Raw genomic sequence first — 23,031 nt, forward strand, 5'->3', positions numbered from 1 at the left:
TTGTTGATGGTAATTATTATTACTATTACCAGGGGGACTTAGGAAATATCGAACTAACGGAAAGACATATGCAAATCCACCAGTGCCTGGTCTGGCACCCAGGAGGCTGTCATAAAAGCTCCAAACGTCCTCCTCAGTCCCCCCACCCCCAGGCCATTCCAGACGGACCTTCCCAGCATCCACTGTTGCCCTCCCCCTACCCCACCCCCAGTCTGCTCTCCTGTGCCCCAAGAGCTTCTGCAGAGACCCGGGAAGCTGCCCACGGCAGCTGGCCAAGGTCGAGAAGAGGACCCGGTGCCCAGGGAGGAGGGTTCCGGCTAGACCCCCTCCCATTGTCTCGGCCCGCCAGCCAGCTGATGTCTCAGGGTCCCGACACCAGCTGGCCAGGCTCTCCTCCCCCCCACCCCAGGTCCCTCCTTGTCACTCAGCCTCCACCCCATCCTTCCACAGCCCAGAGAGACGCTGGGTGTGATCACAGAGTCTGAGCTTTTGTCCCTCAAATCAGAGGCTCATTTGCATTCTTTAGTAATTTGTACTCACCATTCATTTGCAAAGGCAGAGGGGAGGCCTTCTCCTCTTAGAGGTTTGTTTAGTTTATTCCAATGCGGTGATTTGGGTGTTCCATTTCAGCCTTTGGCACTTCCTTATCCTGGGACTTTAGCCAGGTGACTTTGTCTGTCTGGCCCTGAGTTTCCTCACCGGTCCTGTGGAGACCTGGACTTTCCCTGTAGCGCAATAGGTAAGTGGCGCGCCATATTCTGGGCATTAAGCCTGTGTTCAACAAATGATAGCTGTTTTCACCCAATCCTCTTCCAGAGACAACTGTTCAAACCTGGGCTGCCCGACACTGGAGCCTCATGTGGCAACTGAAATTCAAGTTAATTAAAATGAAATAAAATGGCTGCTTTAGCTCTTCTGTCCCAGGTTAAAGTGGTTCATAGATAGCCACAGGAAGAGCTGGGGGCTATAGCTTGGTGGCGAGCTTACCTGGTTTGTGCATGTGTGCAAGCCTGACTTTCATTCCCTATACACACACACAGAGAAGCCAATCTTAGCAATCTTAGTATGAGGTGACCCTCAGATGTAGATTCTGAAAAGTTCTATGGACTAGGGTCTGTACAAACTCTGTAATCCCCCCCCCCTCCCCGAGTAATTTTTCCTTTCTAGGACCACGTTTCTCTCGGCAGCCTTTCTCCCTGCCCCCATCAAGGTAATGACCTTGCTGAGTGGGTGTTCTTTTGTTCTCAGCCAGCCCGCACCTGGGCCGGAGGGTGGAGAACAGGTGTGGAGCTGGGCTTCCTAGCACCGAGGGGGTGGGCTCAATTGTTCCTCTTGTAAAGCAAACAAATGGCACCTCACTCTGTCTGGGGGCCTCAGCTGCCGCCTCCGCTCCTGGGGGCAACGGGGGAGGGGGGATTGTGGCTCCAGTCAGCACCACTGGGCATAGGCGACTTAAGGTCACACAACCACGGGTCTAGGCCAGAGATGAGGAGGTTCCCAGCACAGCTGACACCTGGGGAAGGTGCGCCAGGTGGGAGGCTTGGCGGGGAGGGGAGAGGGAGGGAGGGTTGGCCACCTTCCAATCACTCGGGGCCCAGCTGCAGCGGAGGCTGCGGAAGCCTTGTGTGGAACACACAAGGAGACTATTTTAAACCATCCACACTCCGCAGCCACTGTGGCCCCAGCTCTCACCTGAGGGAAAAGTAGTTTAGCAATCCCGGCGGGGAAACCTTTATCTCCCAGTGACTGGCTCTTTGAGTCCCAAGTTCCCATCCCCACACCTGAACCCTGGTTTTTGGCCCCAGGATGTCTTGGCTCATCTGGCAGCTGCTCCATCCTTCCAGCTGCTCTGGCTCCAAATCTAAGTTATGTTTTACCTTTCACCTTCTCTCTCACACCGCCCCAAACCTTTCTGCCCCCACCTTCAAATCACCAGGGGAATCCAATCCCTCCTCACCATCTCACCACATCCTCTGCTCCCATCCTGCCTCAGCCACCTGGGCTCCCCTCTCCCCCCCCTTCCCTGTCCTCTCTTTCCCCTGAGGAGATAAAGATCTAGTCACCACCTTGTTCACAATTGTCCAGTGGCTCCTAAATTGACTTAAAATCAAGCCAAATTCCTTGCTGTGGAGCAATAGGTCTCACTTGACCTGGCTGTCCCAGGGTTGGAGATTGCCAGCTCCTGCCTCAAGGCTTTTGCTCCTACTACCCTCTTCCTGGAGTCTCTCCAGCTCTCATGAAATCTCTGGCAGCTTTGTTATTTTCTTCTAGTGTCTTGAGTGTGAACACTACCTTCAACTGGAATCTTTCCCAGCAGAGGTGGCTCACGCCCTAGCCACTCTGGAGGCTGTGATAAGAGGATCCTGGTTTGAAGAGCCAGTCCAGGCAAGAAAGTCCCCAAGACTCTTCTCTCCAATTAACCAGCCAAAAGCTAGAAGTGGAACTGTGGGCTCATGTGGTAGAGCACCAGCCTTGAACAAAGAATTCCACAGACCGTGCCTAGGCCTTGAGTTCAAGACTTGGTATCTGTGCAAAACACAAACGAAAGGTTGTTTTTTTTTTTGTTTTTTTTTTTGGCACTTTATATAAAAAGTGCTGCAGTCCTCCTTGCCCTGCCTGCCTTTCTCCTGCCTGCTTTTTATTTGTTTATTGAAAATTCATCCTAATAGTCCTCTCAAGCATGCTAGCTCTGTGAGGGCAGGGATTTTGTTTATCTTGCTAATGGCTGCATCTCCAGTGCTTAGAGAAGTCCCTGACACATAGTAGGTTTTCAATAAAGGATGGGAAGAAGAGAGGGAGGAAACTGGGTAATGTGAAGTACATACTCCACCATATAATGTTTTTCTCATCTACTACCCAGAGCCCCTCTGGTGGGGAGTATTGTTATTTCAGATGGAGAAAGGGGACTCAGAATAGACATGCTAACAGATTTCTTCTCACTGTGTCTCTGGTACCACTCTCACAGACAATTAATTACAATGGAGAGCCAAGGCGGCATAGGAGACCAAAGTTGAGTTCCCTGAAGGATTTAATTGCCTAAGAATGAAATCTCAGACCCCTCTGCTTTAAAGCTGTGTGGGCAGCTCTGAGTAGATGAGTCTTTCATACATTCTTTATCCTGGGGCTCAAACTCAGGGCTGGGGTGCTGTCCCTGAGCCTCCTTGTGCTCAAGGCTGGTGCTCTACCACTTGAGCTACAGTGCCACTTCTGGCTTTTTCTAAGTAGTTTCTTGGAGATAAGAGTCTCACAGACTTTCCTGCCTAGGCTGGCTTCGAACTGTTCATCAGATCTCAGCTTCCTGAGTACTAGGATTATAGGTGTGAGCTACCTACACTGGGCTGAGTCTTAAACATTCTTAGAGGATGCTCAAAATCTCTGGATTCTCTTTAATTTCAGCATGTCTTATGGTCTCCCCCCCTCCCCCCAACCTTCCTCTTCAGTTCTGGGGCTTGACCTCAGGGTCTGGGTACTGTCTCACCACTTGAGACACGGATCCACTTCCACTTCTAGCTTTTGGGTGACTAATTGGAGATACAGATATGAGTCTCATAGACTTCCTGTCTGGACTGGCTTTGAAGTGTGATCCTCAGATCTCAGCCTCTTGAGATTACAAGCATGAGCCACAGACCCCCAGCATATTCTGCCTTCCATCTACAGACTGCTTTACTTATTTTTTTAGAACTTTTCTAAGAAGGGAATTAGTCACTACTCCTCTGGTTTGGACTAATTTCAGCACCATATGAGATTCATACCTGTTTTCTATATGGTAGTAGTTGAATCATTGTCATCAGTATGCACATACACACATACACATATATATTCACACACATTTTGTATGTTACATAATGCCTGCATTACTTTGTGAGACCCAAACTCAAAAACAAACATAAATATAGTAAAAAAAAATACATAGTAAAAAAACAGGATGCAGAAATACACATACAATGTGATCTCCATTCTGTAAATTTGTCAAATCCACCAATAGGAATAATTTTGAAGAATACATAGTAAGATGGTAGCCATAATTACTCAAGGTAAGAGTTAAAATGTTTTTCCATCAAGCAACAGCATCTCATGCTTGTAATCCTAGTTACTCAGGAGGATGAGAACTAAGGATCACTGTTTGAAGTCTGTGAGACTATTATCTCCAATTAACCACCAAAAAAAACCAAACAGAAGTGGAGGTGTGGCTAACATGGTAGAGCACTAACCTTGAGCAAAAAAGCTCAGGGACAGTGTTCAGGCCCTGAGTTCAACATGCCTCAGGAACAGCATACATACATATACACACACAAAAAAAAGTTTTTCATTTTCCTCATAATCTTCTTGTAGAGTATGCAAATTTCTCATCCTGAGCATGTTTACATTCCAGAATGTGAATCATAACTGATAATGAATTTTAATAATATAACTAGTGGCCAAGAAACTCAACTTGCTCATTCTCTTCCATTGGGCCCTCTTGGGCTCTTTCTTCTTTGGAGAAAAGGTTTGCTTGTTGGCAGAGTATCAGCCATGGCAGATATTTCTCTGGCATACATATAGGCTTTCTAAAGTGCCGTGAGTATTGTAGACTCCTATTTACTTAGCAAAGACCATACATACACTTCTAAGTGGCTTTTCCTCACTGTCATCTGGCCTGGCCTGGTGTTTATCCTTCATTAATGGAGGAGGCATGGCTAGAGCAGATGGCAGGCAGTGTGCACCCCTCTTTTCTGCCACCCATCTTTATCCTTGTTGTCACTAGGTAAAGAAAAGCATTCACTTGGCACTTGGCACTTGGTTGGACACGAGCATTTCCCCCATCAAACTCAGGGTCTCAGCTCTGCTAGACAAATGTTGTGTCTTAAGCAGCCCTTGAGCCTACAATTCTTTTAGAAAATTATAAAAAAAAAAAAGATGTCAGAATTATGGGCTTGGATATGACTCAATTGGCACAGTGCCTGCCTAGCAAGCATGAGGCTCTAAGTTCAAACCCCAGTAACCTTCTACCCCTCACCCCCCCAAAAAAGAAAAAAGAACTAAAATTCAGACTCAGGAAGACTTCTTTAAAAAAAAATCTGTGTGTGGGCTGGGGATATGGCCTAGTGGCAAAAGTGCTTGCTGCCTATACATGAGGCACTGGGTTCAATTCCCCAGCACCACATATACAGAAAATGGTCAGAAGTGGCGCTGTGGCTCAAGTGGCAGAGTGCTAGCCTTGAGCAAAAAGAAGCCAGGGACAGTGCTCAGGTCCTGAGTCCAAGGCCCAGGACTGGCAAAAAAAAAAAAAAAAATTGTGTATGTATGCATGCACGTAGGCAGGTGCACATGCCCACTAGGACTGGGGCTTGAACTCATGGTCTTGCACTCTTCCTAGGCTTTTTCTACTCAATGCTGGTGCTCTAACCACTTGAGTCTCAGCTCTACTTCCAGCCTTTTGCTAATTAATTGCAGATAAGAGTCTCAAAATTTTTCTGACTGGGTTGGCTTGGAACCATGATTTTCATAGCTCAGTCTCCTGAGTGGTTAGGATTACAGGTGTGAGCCACAGGTGACCAGCTAGCCTCTAAAGATTTTATAGTGGCTCTTCTCTGAATCTCAGAGCCTTTTGCTGGAAAATGGAGTTGTGGAAAACACACCAAGCTCAGTGTATCCTACTTAGGAAGCCAAACAGTAGCAGCAAAACAAAGTCAGGCCAACTTTATCCCTTAGTCTTAAATGTTAGTGTCCCTGGTCCTCTTGACCTTAGGTAACCAGAGAGATCTGGATGGTACTGTGTGGCTGTGACCTGTTTCTAGAGATCCTATTTCCCACCCCCACCCACAACACATATAGGCCACCACAAACTAAGCAAGAACAACAAAGAAACAGAAAAGGTAAGGTAGTGACTCCCAGAAACTTATTGCTTTTATTTTTGAAATCCAAAAGAATTTGGAAAATCTATATCTCCCATGTCAGGCCAGTCCAGGACCTCAGCAAGAAAACATTATTTAAAAAAACAAAACAAAACAAAACAGCACAAGGGCTGGGAATGTGGCTTAGTGGTAGAGTGCTTGCCTAGCATTCATGAAGCCCTGGGTTCAATTCCTCAGCACCACATAAACAGAAAAAGCCAAAAATGGTGCTGTGGCTCAGAGGTAGAGTGGTAGCCTTGAGCAAAAAGAAGTTCAGGGACAGCACCCAGACCCCAGAGCTCAAGTCCTAGGTCTGGCAAAACAAACAAACAAAAGACACACAAGAGCCAGTAATCCTAGCTACTGGGGGTGGGGTGGGGCTGAGATCTGAGGATCGTAGTTCAAAGCCAGCTGAGGCAGGAAAGTCTGTGAGACTCTTATTTCCAATTAACCACCAGAAAACTGGAAGTGGCGCTGTTGCTCAAGTGGTAGAGGTGCTAGGCTTGAGCTGAAGAGCTAAGAGACAGCTCCCAGGCCCAGAGTTCAAACCTCATTACCAACAAAAAACAAACAGCAGAAGTTGGCACATATATTCAAATAATGAATTAGAGAGAAAAAAAGTAAACTATTAACACAGAATAACATAGCTGACTCTGAGTCTATGTTGGCCAAGAGGAGCTAGATGAGACAGGGTAATACTTATGAATTTATTTACATGCAGTCCTACAAATTCAAGCTCCTGTACCATGACAGAAAGAAGATCAGTGGTTACTTGGGCCCAGATGAAGATGGAATGATGATTTCAAAGAGCAGGAGGAATTTTATTTTTCTTATTCTTGTGCCAGTAATGAAGCTTGAACTCAGAGCCTAGGCACTGTCCCCAAGCTTTTTTGTACAAGGCTAGTGCTCTATCACTTGGGCTATAGTTCCACTTCTGATTTTTTTTGGTGGTTAATTGGACATAAAAATCTCATAGACTTTCTTGCCTTGGATGATGGTTTCGAATCATGATCCTCAGATCTCGTCCTCCTGAGAAGCTAGGATGACAGGCATGATCTACCAGTGCCTGCTGAGCAGGAGGAATTTTACAGAGGTGATGGGATTTTATTTATTTATTTATTGCCAGTCCTGGGGCTTAAACTCAGGGCCTGAGCACTGTCCCTGGCTTCTTTTTGCTCAAGGCTAGCACTCTGCCACTTGAGCCACAGTCTGGCCTTTTCTATATATGTGGTGCTGAGGAATCGAACCCAGGGCTTCATGTATAAGAGGCAAGCAGTCTTGCCAAGTAGGCCATATTCCCAGCCCCGATTTTATTTATTTTTTTAATCTTAGTAATTCTGGTGATTTTACCACTGTCAAAGCTCATCAAGTATCACTCTTTAATAGTTCATTGCAACTAAAGTATACCTGGAGCCCAGTGTAGTGGTTCTTGCCTGTAGTAACACCTTTATTCTTCACTGTGAGCATTATTAACTACATGGAGTATATAAAAGCAGCCTTTAAGCCTAATTAGAGAGCTCGATAATAATGGTAGCTAACAGCTATTAATACAACGTTTTAGACATTTAGAACACCGTGGGTCAGAAAGTGGAAGAACTTAAACAAACGCTTGGGCAAAGGCCAGTACCTGGAGAACTCAGGTGAGGCCTGGTTCCATCCTTCGAAGCCCCGCCCCGGGACTCCGCCCTCGCGCCTGGGTAGCTGCTCCAGCCACATCCGGAAGCCGCCGGCTGGGAGGTGGGCGGTGCTCGTGACGGGAATGCGTAGTGCTGGAGGGGCGGGCCTGAGGAGCAACGAGGAGCCGGGATAGGGCTCAGGTTCGCGCGGAAGGGGCGGGTCAGGTTAGGGGGCGGGGTTAGCGGGAACCATCTGTGGCCCAGCTTCCGCGTGCGTTGGTCTGGCGGGCGTGAGCGCGCGCCGGGGGCGTGTCTAAGGGACGGGGCGTGGCTAACTAGGGGGCGGGGCTGCGCGCGGCCTAACGGCGGCGGCGGTGGCAGCAGCCGCGGCGGCGTCGCTGGTGTTGGTGAGCTCGGCGCCTGCCGGTCGCGCGGCGGCGCTTGCGAAGGATCCCGGCCTTGGGTCGAGGCGGTCGGCGCGTGGGGCACGACGTGCTGGGCTCGGCCATGGTGGGCGTCCCTGGAGCGGCCGCCTTCCAGCGTGAGTGGGGTGGAAAGGCGGGCGGTTGAGGGGGGCGTGTGAGGGGCCTGCAGTTGTACCGGCGCGACATTCCCCGAGAGCTGCTGGGGCTAGAGGCCCGGGGCGGGGAAACTGAGGCCCGAAGCCGAGCGGGGGATCCAAGGTCACGCGACGTCCCCGGCTCTCGCGGGCCCCCAGGCCAACCGCGGTGTTTCCTGCGCCGCCGGAGGGCTTCGGGGCTCGTGGTGCGAAGAGAAACTGGGGACCGCGGCCTCGCCAGCCCAGGCCCGGCAGGCGGCCGTCTGACTTGCTAGCGGACAAGTATTGTTTTGTTTTCCAGGCGCGGGGGCCACAAGTCCGGTCTGGGGAAGTGGCGCGCCCTCCCGATTTTGAGTGATGTGTGGTGGGTGTTGGTGGAGGGCGAGGCTGGGCTGCCCGAGGGGCCTCTATGTGCAGGCTCAGGGGTGCAGCAGCTGGGGTTCGAATCCTCCCCCCCCCCTCCACTTTACAGACTGTGACCTTGGCTCTCCGGGAGTCTCAGTTGCCTTATCTGAAAAATGGGATTTGAAGAATCATTCCTTTCCATCTCCCCAGAGTTGTGCGATTTTAGTGAGGACCAGTCGGACTGAGCCAGAGACCCCTGGCACACGCCCGCGCGTGAAAACTGTCACCTTCCTAATCGCGGCTTATCTGTGACATGCTGTGTGAACCTAACTGCGGAAAGTCCGAAATTAGGCTCTGGTTGTGTATTTGATTACGATTTGCATGCTGTGTACGGTTAGTTCTGTTCTGTGATCCAGTTGTGTTCTAACCTCCATGTCGCCATTCCAGCGTTTATCCAGCGCTTCTCCTAGAAATGTGAGATCCTTGGGGGAAGGGTGGTGGTATCTCTTAATAAGCGCAATAAAAATTTAATTGTTTCTCGTTTCAGTGGTGGTAATAGCCAACATTTTTTTGAGTACCAGGCATTTTGCCTAATATACATGTTTAATATTTATTAAATCGCCTCATGTAAAAAGTACCATTCTAGGCCGTGAAGATTGACCACTCTAGGAGAGGGAAGAGACTCAGTGAATAAGGAAACTTATTTGCCAGGTCTGTTGTGCATGTTTTCTTCTGTTTGAGCCTTTTGACAGCCTACATAGTAATTAGGTATTTGAATGTGTCCGTTTTGCAGGGGAGGAAACTGAGGGACAAGAAGAATTCTCCTCTAGCCCCTGAGCTAAGTTGTTAAACATTTACAGTGTTGCTTTTTTGTTTGTGTGTTTGGCGCTAAGTAAATAGTGGATGAAGAAATAGATTCACCCAGTTGATGGCTTTTCAAAATCAAGTTTATAGTTGCTGCTTTAGAAGGTTTGGTCCATTCCTTGTGGAATTTACAACTCCAGAGGCAGACTGGTAACCCTTTAGGTCTGACAGTACAGTAAATGGACCTTTCACTGAACTTAAAATTATGTCCAAATCTTGTGTTGTTTTTACTCCAAAGTACATTTTTTTGTTCTGTTATGTAACTTAAAGAAAAAGTTTTCCCAAGAGAATTATCTTAAATTCCTAGACAGTGTGCATGGTGTACTTTTTCATTTATTTGTTTATTTTTTTGCTCTGCTGGCAATCAAACCCAGGCCTTGTATATTCTCCACTGAGCTACATCCCAAACATTTTAACTTGATTTTTTTCTTTTTTTTTTTTTTTTTGAGAAAGGGGTTTCACTACATGTTAGCCAAGCCGACATGGAACTCTTGATCTTCTGCCTCAGCCTCCTGAGTGTTGGAATTACTAGCATGTACCATCATGCCTGGCACTACTTTTTTTTTCTTTTTTAACCAGGAAGAATGTATTATGTTACATTGAAATGAAATGGTATTGAGAGGTTTTGTTTTTTTTTTCAGTGAGGTTCTCATGCTGCATTTAGGTTCAAAATTGATCATATGGTAGTCATTTTGGAAGCCTACCAAATCTGCTCCCCTTCCCCTTTCCTTTTCTTTCCCTTTCTCCTTTTAAATTTTTATTCATTTATTAAGCACAAGCCTCTAGTGGATGTTGAGCAAGTGGTCTACCACTGAATTACATCCCCACCCTGACTGGCTTCAAAAAATTGTGTGTGTATGTATGTATGTATATGTATATGTATGTATATATATATTAAAATTTTTGTTGAAAAGGTGATGTGCAGAGGAGTTAGAGTTACATAGGTCTGGTACTGAGTACATTTCTTCTTGAAGAATGTCACCTCTTCCCTCATTTTTTCCCAATTTTTTTCTCTCCTGGAACCCCTCCCCCCAAGTGCTATAGATTCATTTTCAACATAGTTCTGACCGGCTGTTTATAATTAACTGTAGTGCTGGGGAGAGAGAATGTAAGAAGCAGCTCAGTCATCTCTTAAGAGTAGTATAGTAGGCTCATTGCATCAGGAAATATACTTGCATGTGCATACATATTAATATTCCCTTTGCTTGCTCGCTCCTTCATTCCTTCATTCCTTCCTTTGTTCGTTCTTTCCTTCCTTCCCTCCCTCCCTCTCTCCCTGTGCTTTTTTTTCCCCCCAGTTCTGGGGGCTTGAACTCAGGGCCTGAGCAGTGTCCCTGGCTTCTTTTGGCTCAAGGCTGGCACTCTATCTCTTGAGTCACAGCACCACTTCTGGCTTTTTCCGTTTATTTGGTGCTGAGGAATCAAACCCAGGGCTTCATGCATGCTAGACAAGCACTCTACCCCTAAGCCACATTTCCTGCCCCCCTAAATATTTATTATTTATTTCTAAAACTGGAGCTTGAATTCAGTTCCTTCCTGGGTGCTGAACTTTAGCTTTATCGTTCAAGGCTGGTGTCCTACCACTGAGACACAACCCGACATCTGGCTTTTTGCTCATGAATTGTAGAAAAAGTTTCATGGGGTTTTCCTGCTTGGGCTGGTTTCTAATACGGATCCTCAGATCTCAGCATCTTTTTTTTTTTTTTTTTTTTTGCCAGTCCTGGGCCTTAAACTCAGGGCCTGAGCACTGTCCCTGGCTTCCTTTTGCTCAAGGATAGCACTCTGCCACTTGAGACACAGTGCCACTTCTGGCCATTTTCTAAATATGTGGTGCTGGGGAATCGAACCCAGGGCTTCATGTATAGGAGGCAAACACTCTTGCCACCAGGCCATATTCCCAGCTACAGATCTCAGCATCTTTAGTAGCTAGGATCATAGATGTGAGCTATTAGTGCCTGGCTGAATATTTGTTTTAAATGACAGTTAATAGACTAGAATGTAGTTCAGTGGTAAGAGCAGTTGCCTGTCATGCTCCAGGCCCTGGATTGGGTCCATAGATGTGTTACCCCCCACCCCCAAAACAGAAAAGCAATAAATGAGAAGAAGGGCTGCCCCAGGTAAGCACACTGATAGTTGTTTCATCCTTTCTAGTAGTCCTTATTTATTATGCCACAGTGATGTATTTAGCCCCTAACCCCAATTACTGAAAGAGGAGGAAAAAAGCATAAGCTTAAAAAAGCACTGTAGCTGGACACTGGTAGCCCACACCCAGTAGGAAAGTCTGTGAGACTTGTATCTCCAATAAAACTACTCAGAAAAAGCTAGAAGTGGTGCTGTGGTTCAAGTGGTAGAGCGCTTTCCCAAACAGGAAAGTTTGTAAGACTCTTATCTCCAATTAAGCACACCGCCCCCCCCCAAGATACTGTAAATGGTAGAGTGCTAGCCTTGTGCAAAAAAGCTCAGAGACAACACCCATGCTCTTAAGTTCAAGCCCCAGGACCAGCACAGAAAAAGGGCAGAAATATACAGGAAACAGCCATAATGGTAACAGCAGAACTTGTAGACAGAGTTTGAATTTGAGGGCCAGCTATATTATATTGGGAGTTTTTCAGTCTCTGAAACTGAATTCTTTTTTTTTTTTTTTGCCAGTCCTGGGCCTTGGACTCAGGGCCTGAGCACTGCCCCTGGCTTCTTTTTGCTCAAGGCTAGCACTCTGCCACTTGAGTCATAGCGCCACTTCTGGTTATTTTCTGTATATGTGGTGCTGGGGAATTGAACCCAGGGCTTCAAGTATACGAGGCAAGTGCTCTTGCCACTAGGCCATATCCCCAGCCCCTGAAACTGAATTCTTAGCTTACTCTCTAAATAGAGATGAATTCTGCCGGTGTATATTACATAGCTCTTTTTTTTGGTGGGGGGGGGGGGGTGTGTGTCTGGGGCTTGAACTCGTCCAGGGTGCTGTCCCTGAGCTCTTCAGCTCAAGGCTAGTGCTCTTCCACTTTGAGCCACAGCGCCACTTCTGGTTCTGATGTTTAATTGGAGATAAGAGTCTCATGGACTTTCCTGCCCCTGCTGGCTTCGAACTGTCATACTCAGATCTCAGCCTCCTGAGTAGCTAGAATTACAGGTGTGAGCCACCAGCGCCCAGCTAGTAGCTCACATTTCATGAACATTTACCATGAGCCAGGCAGCATATAGCTCTTTTTTTTTTTTTTTTTAAAGACTGGGTCTTTCTGTGTGTAGTTCAGGCTTCCCTGGAACTTGTGATCCTTCTGCCTCAGGCTCCAGAATTCTGGATTACCAACATTTGCTACAGTATCTAAAGACATATTTCGGAGAGGCTCCCTGAGGATACTTAATTTCCATCTTCAACTTTTTTTCCCCCTAACCTCTTTTACTAAAACATGTCCTAGAATTGGAATATGATTTAAAGGGGGCTGTGCAAGGTTTTGTTCAGGCCTGTCCTAAATTGGCCTTAAAGATAAATTGGGAAAGAAAAGGCAACAGAAACCTTTATCAGCCCTTACCAATTCATCCCATATGTTATCTGATCTTAACAATGAAGCAGATGATTGCAGTGAACATCAAAGGCTCAAGAAATGTCCATGTTAATTTTTCATGACTCCGTGAGGAGCTGTCAAATATGGATCATCAACTGTGGTATATGGACTTTGCAGTGAACCTTTACCTTGCAATGTGCTCCTAAAGATTTGATCCTCCCCCTTTTTTAGATTGCTATAATTAAACACAGGAATCAAAGTAAAATTCAGAATAATCTAGAGCTAGATATATTTCAGTTTGAATTTATGGCTTTGGAGTTGGCTAGACCTTTTAATTAAATTAGTTGATGGAGACAATATGTAATCTGACCCCTTCAGCAGCTCAAGTGAAATGTTTATATCAGGCATTGCACCGCTCCCTTGACACCCTACTTTGACCTTTTCCTCTCACAAATGTTTTCCTTATTCCTTTGTTAATTTAGCCAGCCATGCAGAGGTTCTGACTGCTTTTAATTTTTTGAAGCCACGTGAGACTAGACATTCAAACAGCACAGATTTATCCATTTTGGCCTCATATCCCAAGAGGGACACTAACCACACCCACATTTCTCTCTTAAATCACTTGGAGTTTTTTTTGTTTTTTGGTACGGGCGATCGAACACAGGACATTGCACTTGCTAGGCAAGCGCTCACTTGGAGTTTTTAGCTAGATTTACTGACTCCTGACAACACCAGCCCTCCTCCCATCCAGATAAAAGCTAATATATACTAGTGATTAGTCCTAATATATACTAGTCCAGGGGTTGAAACTCAGGGCTTGGGCGCTGTTCCTAAGCTTCCTTTGCTCAAGGCTAGCCTTCTACCACTTGAGCCATAGCTCCACTTTTTTTTTTTTTTTTGTAGCTTATTTGCGATAAGCATCTCATGGACTTTACTGCTTGGACTGCTGGCTTAGAACACTGATCCTGAGGTCTCAGCCTCCGGAGTCTCTAGGGTTATAGGCATGAGCTACTAGTGCCTAGCTTAGTGATTATTTTTCTCTACTAAAAATGGCATGACCTGGTGCTGATGGCTCACACCTGTGTTCCTAGCTACTCATCAGGCTGAGATCAAGGTTCGAAGCCCGCCCAGGTAGGAAAGTCCATGAGACTTTTATTTCCAATCAACTACTCAGAAAAAGCTGGAAGTGGCACTGTAGCTCAAATGATAGAGCTCCAGCTTTGAGAAAAAGAAGCCAGAGAGAGCACACCCAGGATCTGAGTTCAAACTCCAGGACCGGCCAAAAACCAAAAAGCATTATTAATTGATTCTGCCATTATGCAAATATCACACAGTGTATTTAATACAAATATAAGTATTATCGCTTGCTGCACACTTAGGCTATATAATATACCCTGTACATACTACTATTTTTTTGTTTGTGTATGTGCTGGTCTTGGGGCTTGAATTCAGCCTGGGCATTGTTCCTGAGATTCTTTTTGCTCAAGGCTAGCACTCTACCACTTGAGCCACAGCACCACTTCTGGCTTTTTCTATATATGTGGTGCTGAGGAATCAACCCAGGGCTTCATGTATACGAGGCGAGCACTCTTGCTGCTAGGCCATATTCCCAGCTCTACTTCTGGCATTTTTTGAATAGTTTATTGGAGATCAGAGTCTCACTGACTTTGTTGCCTTTGCTGGGTTTGAACCACCATCCTCAGATCTCAGCCTCCTAAGTAGCTAGGATTACAGGCAAGAGCCACTGATGCCCAGCTTACTAACTACTATTGACTGAAATGTTGTGTGGTATATAAACATTAGCCCTTCTTAAGTATGTTACATAGATATATGTAGCATAAAAACATATAAGGGGCTGGTCCCAGCACTGAGTGCCAGAGATAGCAACATCGAGAGATCTTATCTAAGGGCTGGGAATATGTCTTAGTGGTAGAGTGCTTGCCTAGCATGTATGAAGCCTTGGTTCGAATCCTTAGCACCACATAAACCAAAAGCTGGAAGTGGTCCACTGTGACTCAAGAGGTTGAATGCTAGCCTTGAGCAGGAAGAAGCTAAGGACAATGCTCAGGCCCTGAGATCAAGACTAGCAAAACAAACAAACAAACAACAACAAAAAACCCAAAACAGGACTGGCCAAAAAGAAAAACAAATTTATGGATGATGATATACATTATAAAAATACTTTTTATACTGCTTTCTTTTTTAACTTTTTTTTTTTTTTTTTTTGGTACTGGGGATGGAACCCAGATAGGCAAGCATTTTGGCACTGATCTACATCCCAGCCTCTGCTTTCCTTTTTAAATTTTGTACTTTGTTATAGTTTTGGGTGTATGATAAAAGTAGTAAGAATAGTTTTAAATTCCTGCAAGCTATTCAGATTGATTCTCCCAGCTTGTCTGTCAGTGTCTGCTAGCATATGTGTGTGTATCTAGATATCTACCTATCCTATTTTGTTGTTTATTTTGTGCTAGTACTAGGGCTTGACCTCTGGGCGCAGGCATCATTCCTTAGCTTTTTCTGCTCAAGGCAAGTGCTCTTGCACTGGAGCCATTCCTGCTTTGTGGTGATTAACTACCGATAAGAGTCTCAAGGACTTTCCTGCCTGGGCTGGCTCTGAACCTTGATTTCAGCCTCTTGAGTAGCTAGGATTACAGGTGTGAGCCACCACTATCCAGCTTCTAGCTATTATTTTATTTATTTATTTATTTATTTTTGGCCAGTCCTGGGCTTGGACTCAGGGCCTGAGCACTGTCCCTGGCTTCTTCCCGCTCAAGGCTAGCACTCTGCCACTTGAGCCACAGCGCCACTTCTGGCCATTTTCTGCATATGTGGTGCTGGGGAATTGAACCCAGGGCCTCATGTATAGGAGGCAAGCACTCTTGCCACTAGGCCATATCCCCAGCCCCCTAGCTATTATTTTAAAGATAGGGTCTTGCTATAGCCCAGACTGACTGAAACTTTTATCCTATTTGGACCAATCTCAAACTTGCAGCTCTCTCTCCTGTACCTCTTAATTGCAGGAATTACAGGCATATACCACCATGTCCAGTGATATGTTGTCTACATTCTTTTTACATATTCATACAGCTTTTCAGAGCCAGTTTAAAGTTAGATTTAATGCCTTTCTTTTTTATCCCAAATGACTTAATATATATGTCTAATAAACAAGGCTATTCTGGGTGACATTGATCATGATGCATTGTATTCATAAACTGCTATGTTAAATGGCAAGAGGAATCAAAGCAATAAAAAGGATATTCCTTATTGTAGCCATGTTATTATTACATTTCTTTTTCTTTTTTCTGTCCATTGAGGGGTTTAAACTCTGGGCCTGGGCGCTGTCCCTGAGCTCTTCTGATTTTCTGGTGGTTAATTGGAGATAAAAGTCTCTTGGACTTTCCCACTCCGGCTGGCTTTGGACTGCAATCCTCAGATCTCAGCCTCCTGAGTAGCTAGGATTACAGGCATGAGCCACCAACACCCAGATGACTTTGACTTTCTGAATAGTGTAGATGAACTTTGTTAATATTGAATGTGAACTTCAGAGCCTTGTGCTTGCTGGGTTTGCTAACTCAGCTAGTGCTCTACCACTTGATCCACAGTTCCACTTCGGGCTTTTTTTTGCTGCTTATTTGAAGAGTGTTGTAGACTTTGCTGCAGAGGGTGGCTTCAAGTCATTGATCCTCAGATTTCAGTTTCTAGAGTATCTGGGATTACAGGTATAAGCCACTGACACCTGGCTAGGTTAATGAAATTTTCTACAGTAGACTTTAATAAATTAAGAGCTAAAGGAAATAGAAAAAGAATTAGGTAGCTATCATAATAGTAGCTGACTCATCAATAGATGCTAAAACAAATGTGTCAAATATTGATGAAAAGCAATGTAATCCTAGCTACTCAGGGGGATTGGACTTGGAGGCCCAAGATTTGAAACTAGCCTATGCAGAAAAGTTCAAAAACTCCCATCTTCATTGACCAGAAATGCTGATTGAAGGCATTGCAGGAGTAGTGGGATAATGGCTGTGAATAAAGCCCTGGGCAAGGCTGGCGCTGTGCTGGTGGCTCACACCTCTCATCCTAGCTACTAGGAGGCTGAGACTGGGAGTCCAGGTTCAAACTCACCAGGACAGGGACATCTGTGCGACTTTTTGGTGGTGTTAGTCCTGGGGCTTGAGATTTTGTTTTTTTGCCAGTCCTGGGGCTTGAACTCAGGGCCTGAGCACTGTCCCTGGCTTCTTTTTTTTTTTTTTTTGCCAGTCTTGGGGCTTGGATTCAGGGCCTGAGCACTGTCCCTGGCTTCTTTTTGCTCAAGGCTAGCGCTCTACCACTTGAGCCACAGCGCCACTTCTGGCCATTTTCTGTATATGTGGTGCTGGGCAATCGAACCCAGGGCCTCATGTATACGAGGCAAGCACTCTTGCCACAAGGCCATATCCCCAGCCCAAAGTTGTTTTTTTGTTTTTGTTTTTTCTGGCCAGTCCTGGGCCTTGAACTCAGGGCCTGAGCACTGTCCCTGGCTTCCTTTTGCTCAAGGCTAGCACTCTGCCACTTGAGCCACAGCGCCACTTCTGGCCGTTTTCTGTATATGTGGTGCTGGGGAATTGAACCCAGTGCCTCATGTATACTAGGCAACCTCTCTTGCCACTAGGCCATATCCCCAGCCCTTCTTTTTTTTTTAATTTAATTTATTTATTAATTGAACACAAATTTTTTTGACAAGGTGTTGTGCAAAAAGGGTACAGTTACATAGTAGAGCAGTGTGTACATTTCTTGTGATATCTTACGCCCTATTTTTCTTTCCCTTCTCTAGGTCAGGTAGACATATATACAATATACAATGTATCAAGAACATATGCAGTAGCCACGTGGCCAAGCCCAAGAAAATTCGCCTAGGGCTTTAAATGTAATGTCGATATTAGACAATATGTCCACAATAGTCTTATATGTATGTACATACATAGCTTTTGAGCTATTCCACTGAGAGGTCAATTTTTGACCTTTATATGTTGAGTAGTTGTTTGGTTTTAGTTACATACTATTGGGTCGCTACCCCAATCCTGTGGGAAATACCATTTGACAAGCAGTTTTTGGTTTCACAGACCTGGTCTCTACTGTCTCTCCGTCTCCCTTTCTTTTTCTTTTTTTTTTTTTATTAATTGAACATAAATGTTTTTACAAGGTGTTGTGCAAAAAGGGTGCAGTTACATAGTAGGGCAGTGTGTACATTTCTTGTGATATCTTACGACCTGTTTTTCTATCCCTTGTCTAGGTCAGGTAGACATATATGCAATATACAATGTATCAAGAACATATACAGTATTCACAGACTTGGTCTCTACTGTCTCTCCATCTCCCTTTGTTAACAGTCATATATCAGGGAGATCATGCCCCTTTGTTTTCTGTGTTCTAGGCTTGTCTCACTCAACATTATTTGTTCGAGTTCTGACCATTTCCCTGCAAATAACAATATTTCACCATTCCTAATCGCTTTGTAGTATTCCATTGTGTATAGGTACCATATTTTTTGGATCCATTCATCTGTGGAGGGGCATCTGGGTTGTTTCCATATTTTGGCTATTGTGAATTGTGCCGCGATAAACATGGAAGTACAAATGTCTTTTTGATATCTTGGGACTTGCTGTTTAGGATAGATCCCTGGCTTCTTTTGCTCAAGGCTAGCACTCTGCCACTTGTGCCACAGCGCCACTTCCGGCTTTTTCTATGTATGTGGTGCTGAAGAATTGAACTCAGGGCCTCATGTATACGAGACGAGCACTTTACCACTTAGCTATATTCCCAGCCCCAGTCCTGGGGTTGAACTCAGCCTTGGTGCTGTCCCTGAGTCTTCTGCTCAGAACGAGCACTCTACCACTTGAACCAAAGCACTGCTTCCAGCTCTTTTTGTGTGTGAGTAATTGGAGATAAGAGTCTCCGGGACTTTCAGGCTGGCTTTGAACCAAGATCCTCAGATCTCAGCCTCCTGGATAGCTAGGATTACATGTGTGAGCCACTGGTGTTGGGCTATGTGAGATTCTTATTTCCAATTAACCACCTGAAAACCAGCACCCAGGCCCTGAGTTCAACCCTCAGGACCAACAAAAAAACAAAACAAAACATAAGATGAATAAAAAACGAGGAGCAGTTAGCAGTAGCTCATATTTGTAATCCTAGCTACTCAGGAGGCTGAGATTTGAGGATTGAAATTCAAAGTCAGACTGGTGGTTCTGATTTCCAATTAACTACCAAAAGGCGGGAAATGGCCCTATGGCTTAAAAGTGGTAGAGTACTAACCTTGAACACAAAAGCTCAGGGATGAAAGTTCAGAGTTCAAAGCCCAATGCTGGTGGTTCACTCCCGTAATCCTAGCTACTGAGGAGGCTGAGATCTAAAGATTGTGGTTTGAAGTCCAGAAAAATCCTCCTGAGACTATCTCAAAAAAAGGAAGTGGTGCCCTGGCTCAAGTGGTAGAACGCTAGCCTTGAGTACAATGAGGCTCAGGAACAGCACCCAGGCCCTGAGTTTAAAAAAAAAAGTCAGAGTTCAAGTCTCAGGACCGGCCCATAAATGTGCACACACACACTCACATACATACACACAGTATTTACATGAAGTCGCTATCTTCTTAGAGGACTCATACTAATAAAAAGAAAACAAGCCAAGTGCTGATGGTTCACAAGTGGTAGAGCGCTAGCCTAGAGGGGAAGAGCTCAGGGACAGTGCCCAAGCCGAGAGGTCAAGCCCCATGACCGACAAAAAGAGAAAAGGAAATTTCCTTAACTGTACTTATTTGTATAAATAAAATTAGGGATTCTTTAATGGGTTATCACTTTCATTGTCTCAGTGTGGTCAGTGGAATCCCTTCAGGCTCACTTTTGTGTCCTTTTGGCAAGTTTGTACATTTCTAAATTCTTAGTCTCTTACACAAAAAAAGATCTTTTATGTTCTGGATTACCCTTTCTTCCTCCTACATGAACCATGGAATCAGCCATTTTTCCAAACTGTTTTTCCTCCTAGTTTTCTGTAGTATAGTAAATTAAAACCAAGATCTGAGCCGGACATAAGCCGGACATTGTGGTTTGTGACTGTAATCCCAGTGTTCTGGGATGAGACAAGAAGATTGCAAGTTTGAAGCTAGTCTGGACTACATATCAAGACTGTCTCAAAAAACAAACAAAATAAAGGTCTGTGTGCCATATGTCTTCATTGCTTTAGGGATGTTATTATTTTTGTGGCCTCTTAATGAGCAGAACTTGGAAATGTGTGTGTTTATATGTGTATCTGTATCCATTTTGCCCACATTCTTTTATATACATTAAATTTATTTCTACTTTTATCCATATATAGTAAACTACTCAGAAAAGGCAGGAAGTGGCTCTGTGGTTCAACTGGTAGAGCACTAGCCTTGATCAAAAGAGCTCAGGGACAGTGCCCAGATCCTGAGTTCAAGATCCACAACTGAAAAAAAAAAATTCTTGTAGGCCGGCTGCTCACACCTGTTTGTAATCCTAGGAGGCTGAGATCTGAGGGTTGCATTTGAAGCCAGCCCAGGCAGGTAAGTTCACGAGACTCTTATCTCCCATTAGCCAAAAATCCAGAAGTGGAGTGTGGCTTCAGTGGTAGAATTTTACCCTTGCCTTGAGTGAAAAAGCTCAGAGACAGTGTTCAGGTCCTGAGTTCAAGTCCCATGACTAGTAGTGCTTAAAAAAAAAAGGGTGTTTTTTTTTGTTGTTGTTGTTGTTGTTTTAGTGGCCAGTCCTGGGCCTTGGACTCAGGGCCTGAGCACTGTCCCTGGCTTCTTCTTGCACAAGGCTAGCACTCTGCCACTTGAGCCACAGCGCCACTTCTGGCCGTTTTCTGTATATGTGGTGCTGGGGAATCGAACCCAGGGCCTCATGTATACAAGGCAAGCACTCTTGCCACTAGGCCATATCCCCAGCCCCAGGTATGTATGTATGTATGTATGTATGTATGTATACATATATATATATATCTTTTTTTTATATCTAGGCACACAATATGGCTTAGCAAGAAAGAAGCATTGTATTAATTTTCTCAACATTTGGAACCCAGTGTTGTAGCATTAGCTAGTTAATCTTTTGTGTGTACATGCACAGACACAGGCACACACATGCTGCTCTGGGGGTCTTGAACTCAGGGCCTGGACTGTGTGTTGTCCCTGAGCTTTTGTGGTCAAGGGTGGGGCTCTGTCACTTGATCCATAGCTCCACTTGTAGCTTTCTGGTGGTAAATTGAAGATTTATTAGATAGTCTCACTGGCTTTCCTGCCCAGGTTGGCTCCAAACCTGCCATCCTCGGATCTCAGCCTCCTGATTAGGATTAGAAGTGTGAACCACTGATGCCAAGCTCTTTTTTTTTTTTTTTTTGCCAGTCCTGGGCCTTGAACTCAGGGCCTGAGCACTGTCCCTAGCTTCTTCCCGCTCAAGGCTAGCACTCTACCACTTGAGCCACAGCGTCACTTCTGACCGTTTTCTATATATGTGGTGCTGAGGAATCGAACCCAGGGCTTCATGTATAGAGGCAAGCACTCTTGCCACTAGGCTGTATTCCCAGCCTCTGGTGCCAAGCTTATTCAAAGATTTATTACATTCAGTTTTGACTGAATTCAGTTATAAAAATGATTTATGTGGGAACTGGGACTGTGGCTTAGTGGTAGAGTGCTTGTCCATCATTCACAAAGCCTCACATTCGATTCCTCAGCACCACATAAACAGAAAAAAAAATCCGGAAGTGTTGCTGTGGCTCAAGAGGTAGAGTGCTAGCCTTGAGCAAAAAGAAGCCAGGGACAGTGCTCAGGCCCTGAGTCCAAGCCCCAGGACTGGCCAAATAAATACATAAAATAATAATAACAATAATAATAGGTTATATGTACACAGTGCATGGTTCAGTTCTACATTATTGTCAGGTATGTTTAAGCTCTATGGATCCTGAGTACTGTGTCATTCTCCCCCCGCCCCCTTTCCAGTTTCTAGGAACTGTATACCCACAGAGACCAAGGGTCTGCTGGATTTGCATTTGGGGGATGAAAGGCATATTTTACTCTCCTTCCTCTAAGTGGTATTGGTTTTAATCTGGACAATAATGAAAATGCTGGCCCGAGCTTGTCTGATTTGCTGCTAGCATTGTTCTAACTGTATGGGATGGATATACTGAACCAGGTGTTTTATTTTAACTGCAGCTGTACCATCTGTGGGAGCAGGTGGACAGATTCTGTGTCATCAGGAAAACACAGCTGGTGGGACTTAGGAGAAGAGTTAATTGATTGCTTTTCCAGCTCTTCTACATATACCTAAGCAAATCTTTTACCTTGGCACAGGTGTTGACTGTGGTCAGGATATTAAAAGCAAAAGTGAACAAAAGGTATAAATTTAATTGCTTATGTGTGCTGTTTTTAAGATGGTATCTTATTCTATTTCTCTAGAACTCTGGGTCCTTCTGCCTCAGATTCCCAAGTGCTAGGATTATAGGTGTGCACCACCATGTCTAGCTCTGTCTGTTCTTTTGGGCTGACACTGAGAAAGACAGTTTAAAATTTTTATATATACAACATAGAAACTTTGCTCTTAAGGCCTTTGCACAAAACATATGATGAATGATAGTATGAAAGAATAACCTTGTACGACACTCAAAAACATAGGTCTACATTTTACTCTTAAACTGTCAGGACACTGGTATTTCCAAGTAAAGAATGTTAAAATGTAGCAATCACATAAAGAATTTATGACCTAGTTAAAGAAAGACTTTCTTGAAATGTAACAGATTTTTTTCCCTTTGGCCAGTCCTGGGGTTTGAACTCAGGGCCTGAGCACTGTCCCTGGCTTCTTTTTGCTCAAGGCTAGCACTATACCACTTGAGCCACAGTGTCACTTGTGGCCTTTTCTATATATGTGATGCTGAGGAATTGAAACCAGGGTTTCATGTATACGAGGCAAGCACTCTGCCACTAGGCCATATTCCCAGCCCTGAGACTTCACAGATTTTTATACCAACTAGGCAAGGTAAAGATTAGCTGGGTTTTTCAAAAAAACTTGTCATCTAGATCCATAATACAGCCTTTATCTCTACCTGTTGATCTGTGGTCAGAGCCACATTTGGAGACTAATTTTTTGAGACAGTTTCACAACGTTAACCTGGAACTCTAGGGCTCAAGGACTCAAGTGATCTTTCTGCTTCAGCTGCTTGAGTTAGATTTACAGGTATGAGCCATCATACTTGGCTAAGTATTTCTTCTTCCTTCTTCCCCTTCCTTCCCCTTC

The 23,031-nt window shown here is 44.8% G+C and overlaps 1 protein-coding gene across 2 annotated transcripts in view; it reads left to right on the forward strand.

The window, feature by feature from the left end:
- Positions 1 to 7,875: 7,875 nt before the first annotated feature.
- Positions 7,876 to 23,031, forward strand: part of Cbfa2t2 (CBFA2/RUNX1 partner transcriptional co-repressor 2) — a 91,247-nt gene continuing 76,091 nt past the window's right edge. For both annotated transcript variants that reach the window (XM_048349019.1, XM_048349020.1), the window contains exon 1: positions 7,876 to 8,030. In XM_048349019.1, coding sequence (XP_048204976.1) covers positions 7,997 to 8,030 — 34 coding nt within the window. In that variant the 5' untranslated portion in view covers positions 7,876 to 7,996. The remainder of the gene's footprint in view (positions 8,031 to 23,031) is intronic.

Source organism: Perognathus longimembris, chromosome 6 (assembly GCF_023159225.1).
Source record: "Perognathus longimembris pacificus isolate PPM17 chromosome 6, ASM2315922v1, whole genome shotgun sequence".
Classification (NCBI taxonomy): Eukaryota; Metazoa; Chordata; class Mammalia; order Rodentia; family Heteromyidae; genus Perognathus; species Perognathus longimembris.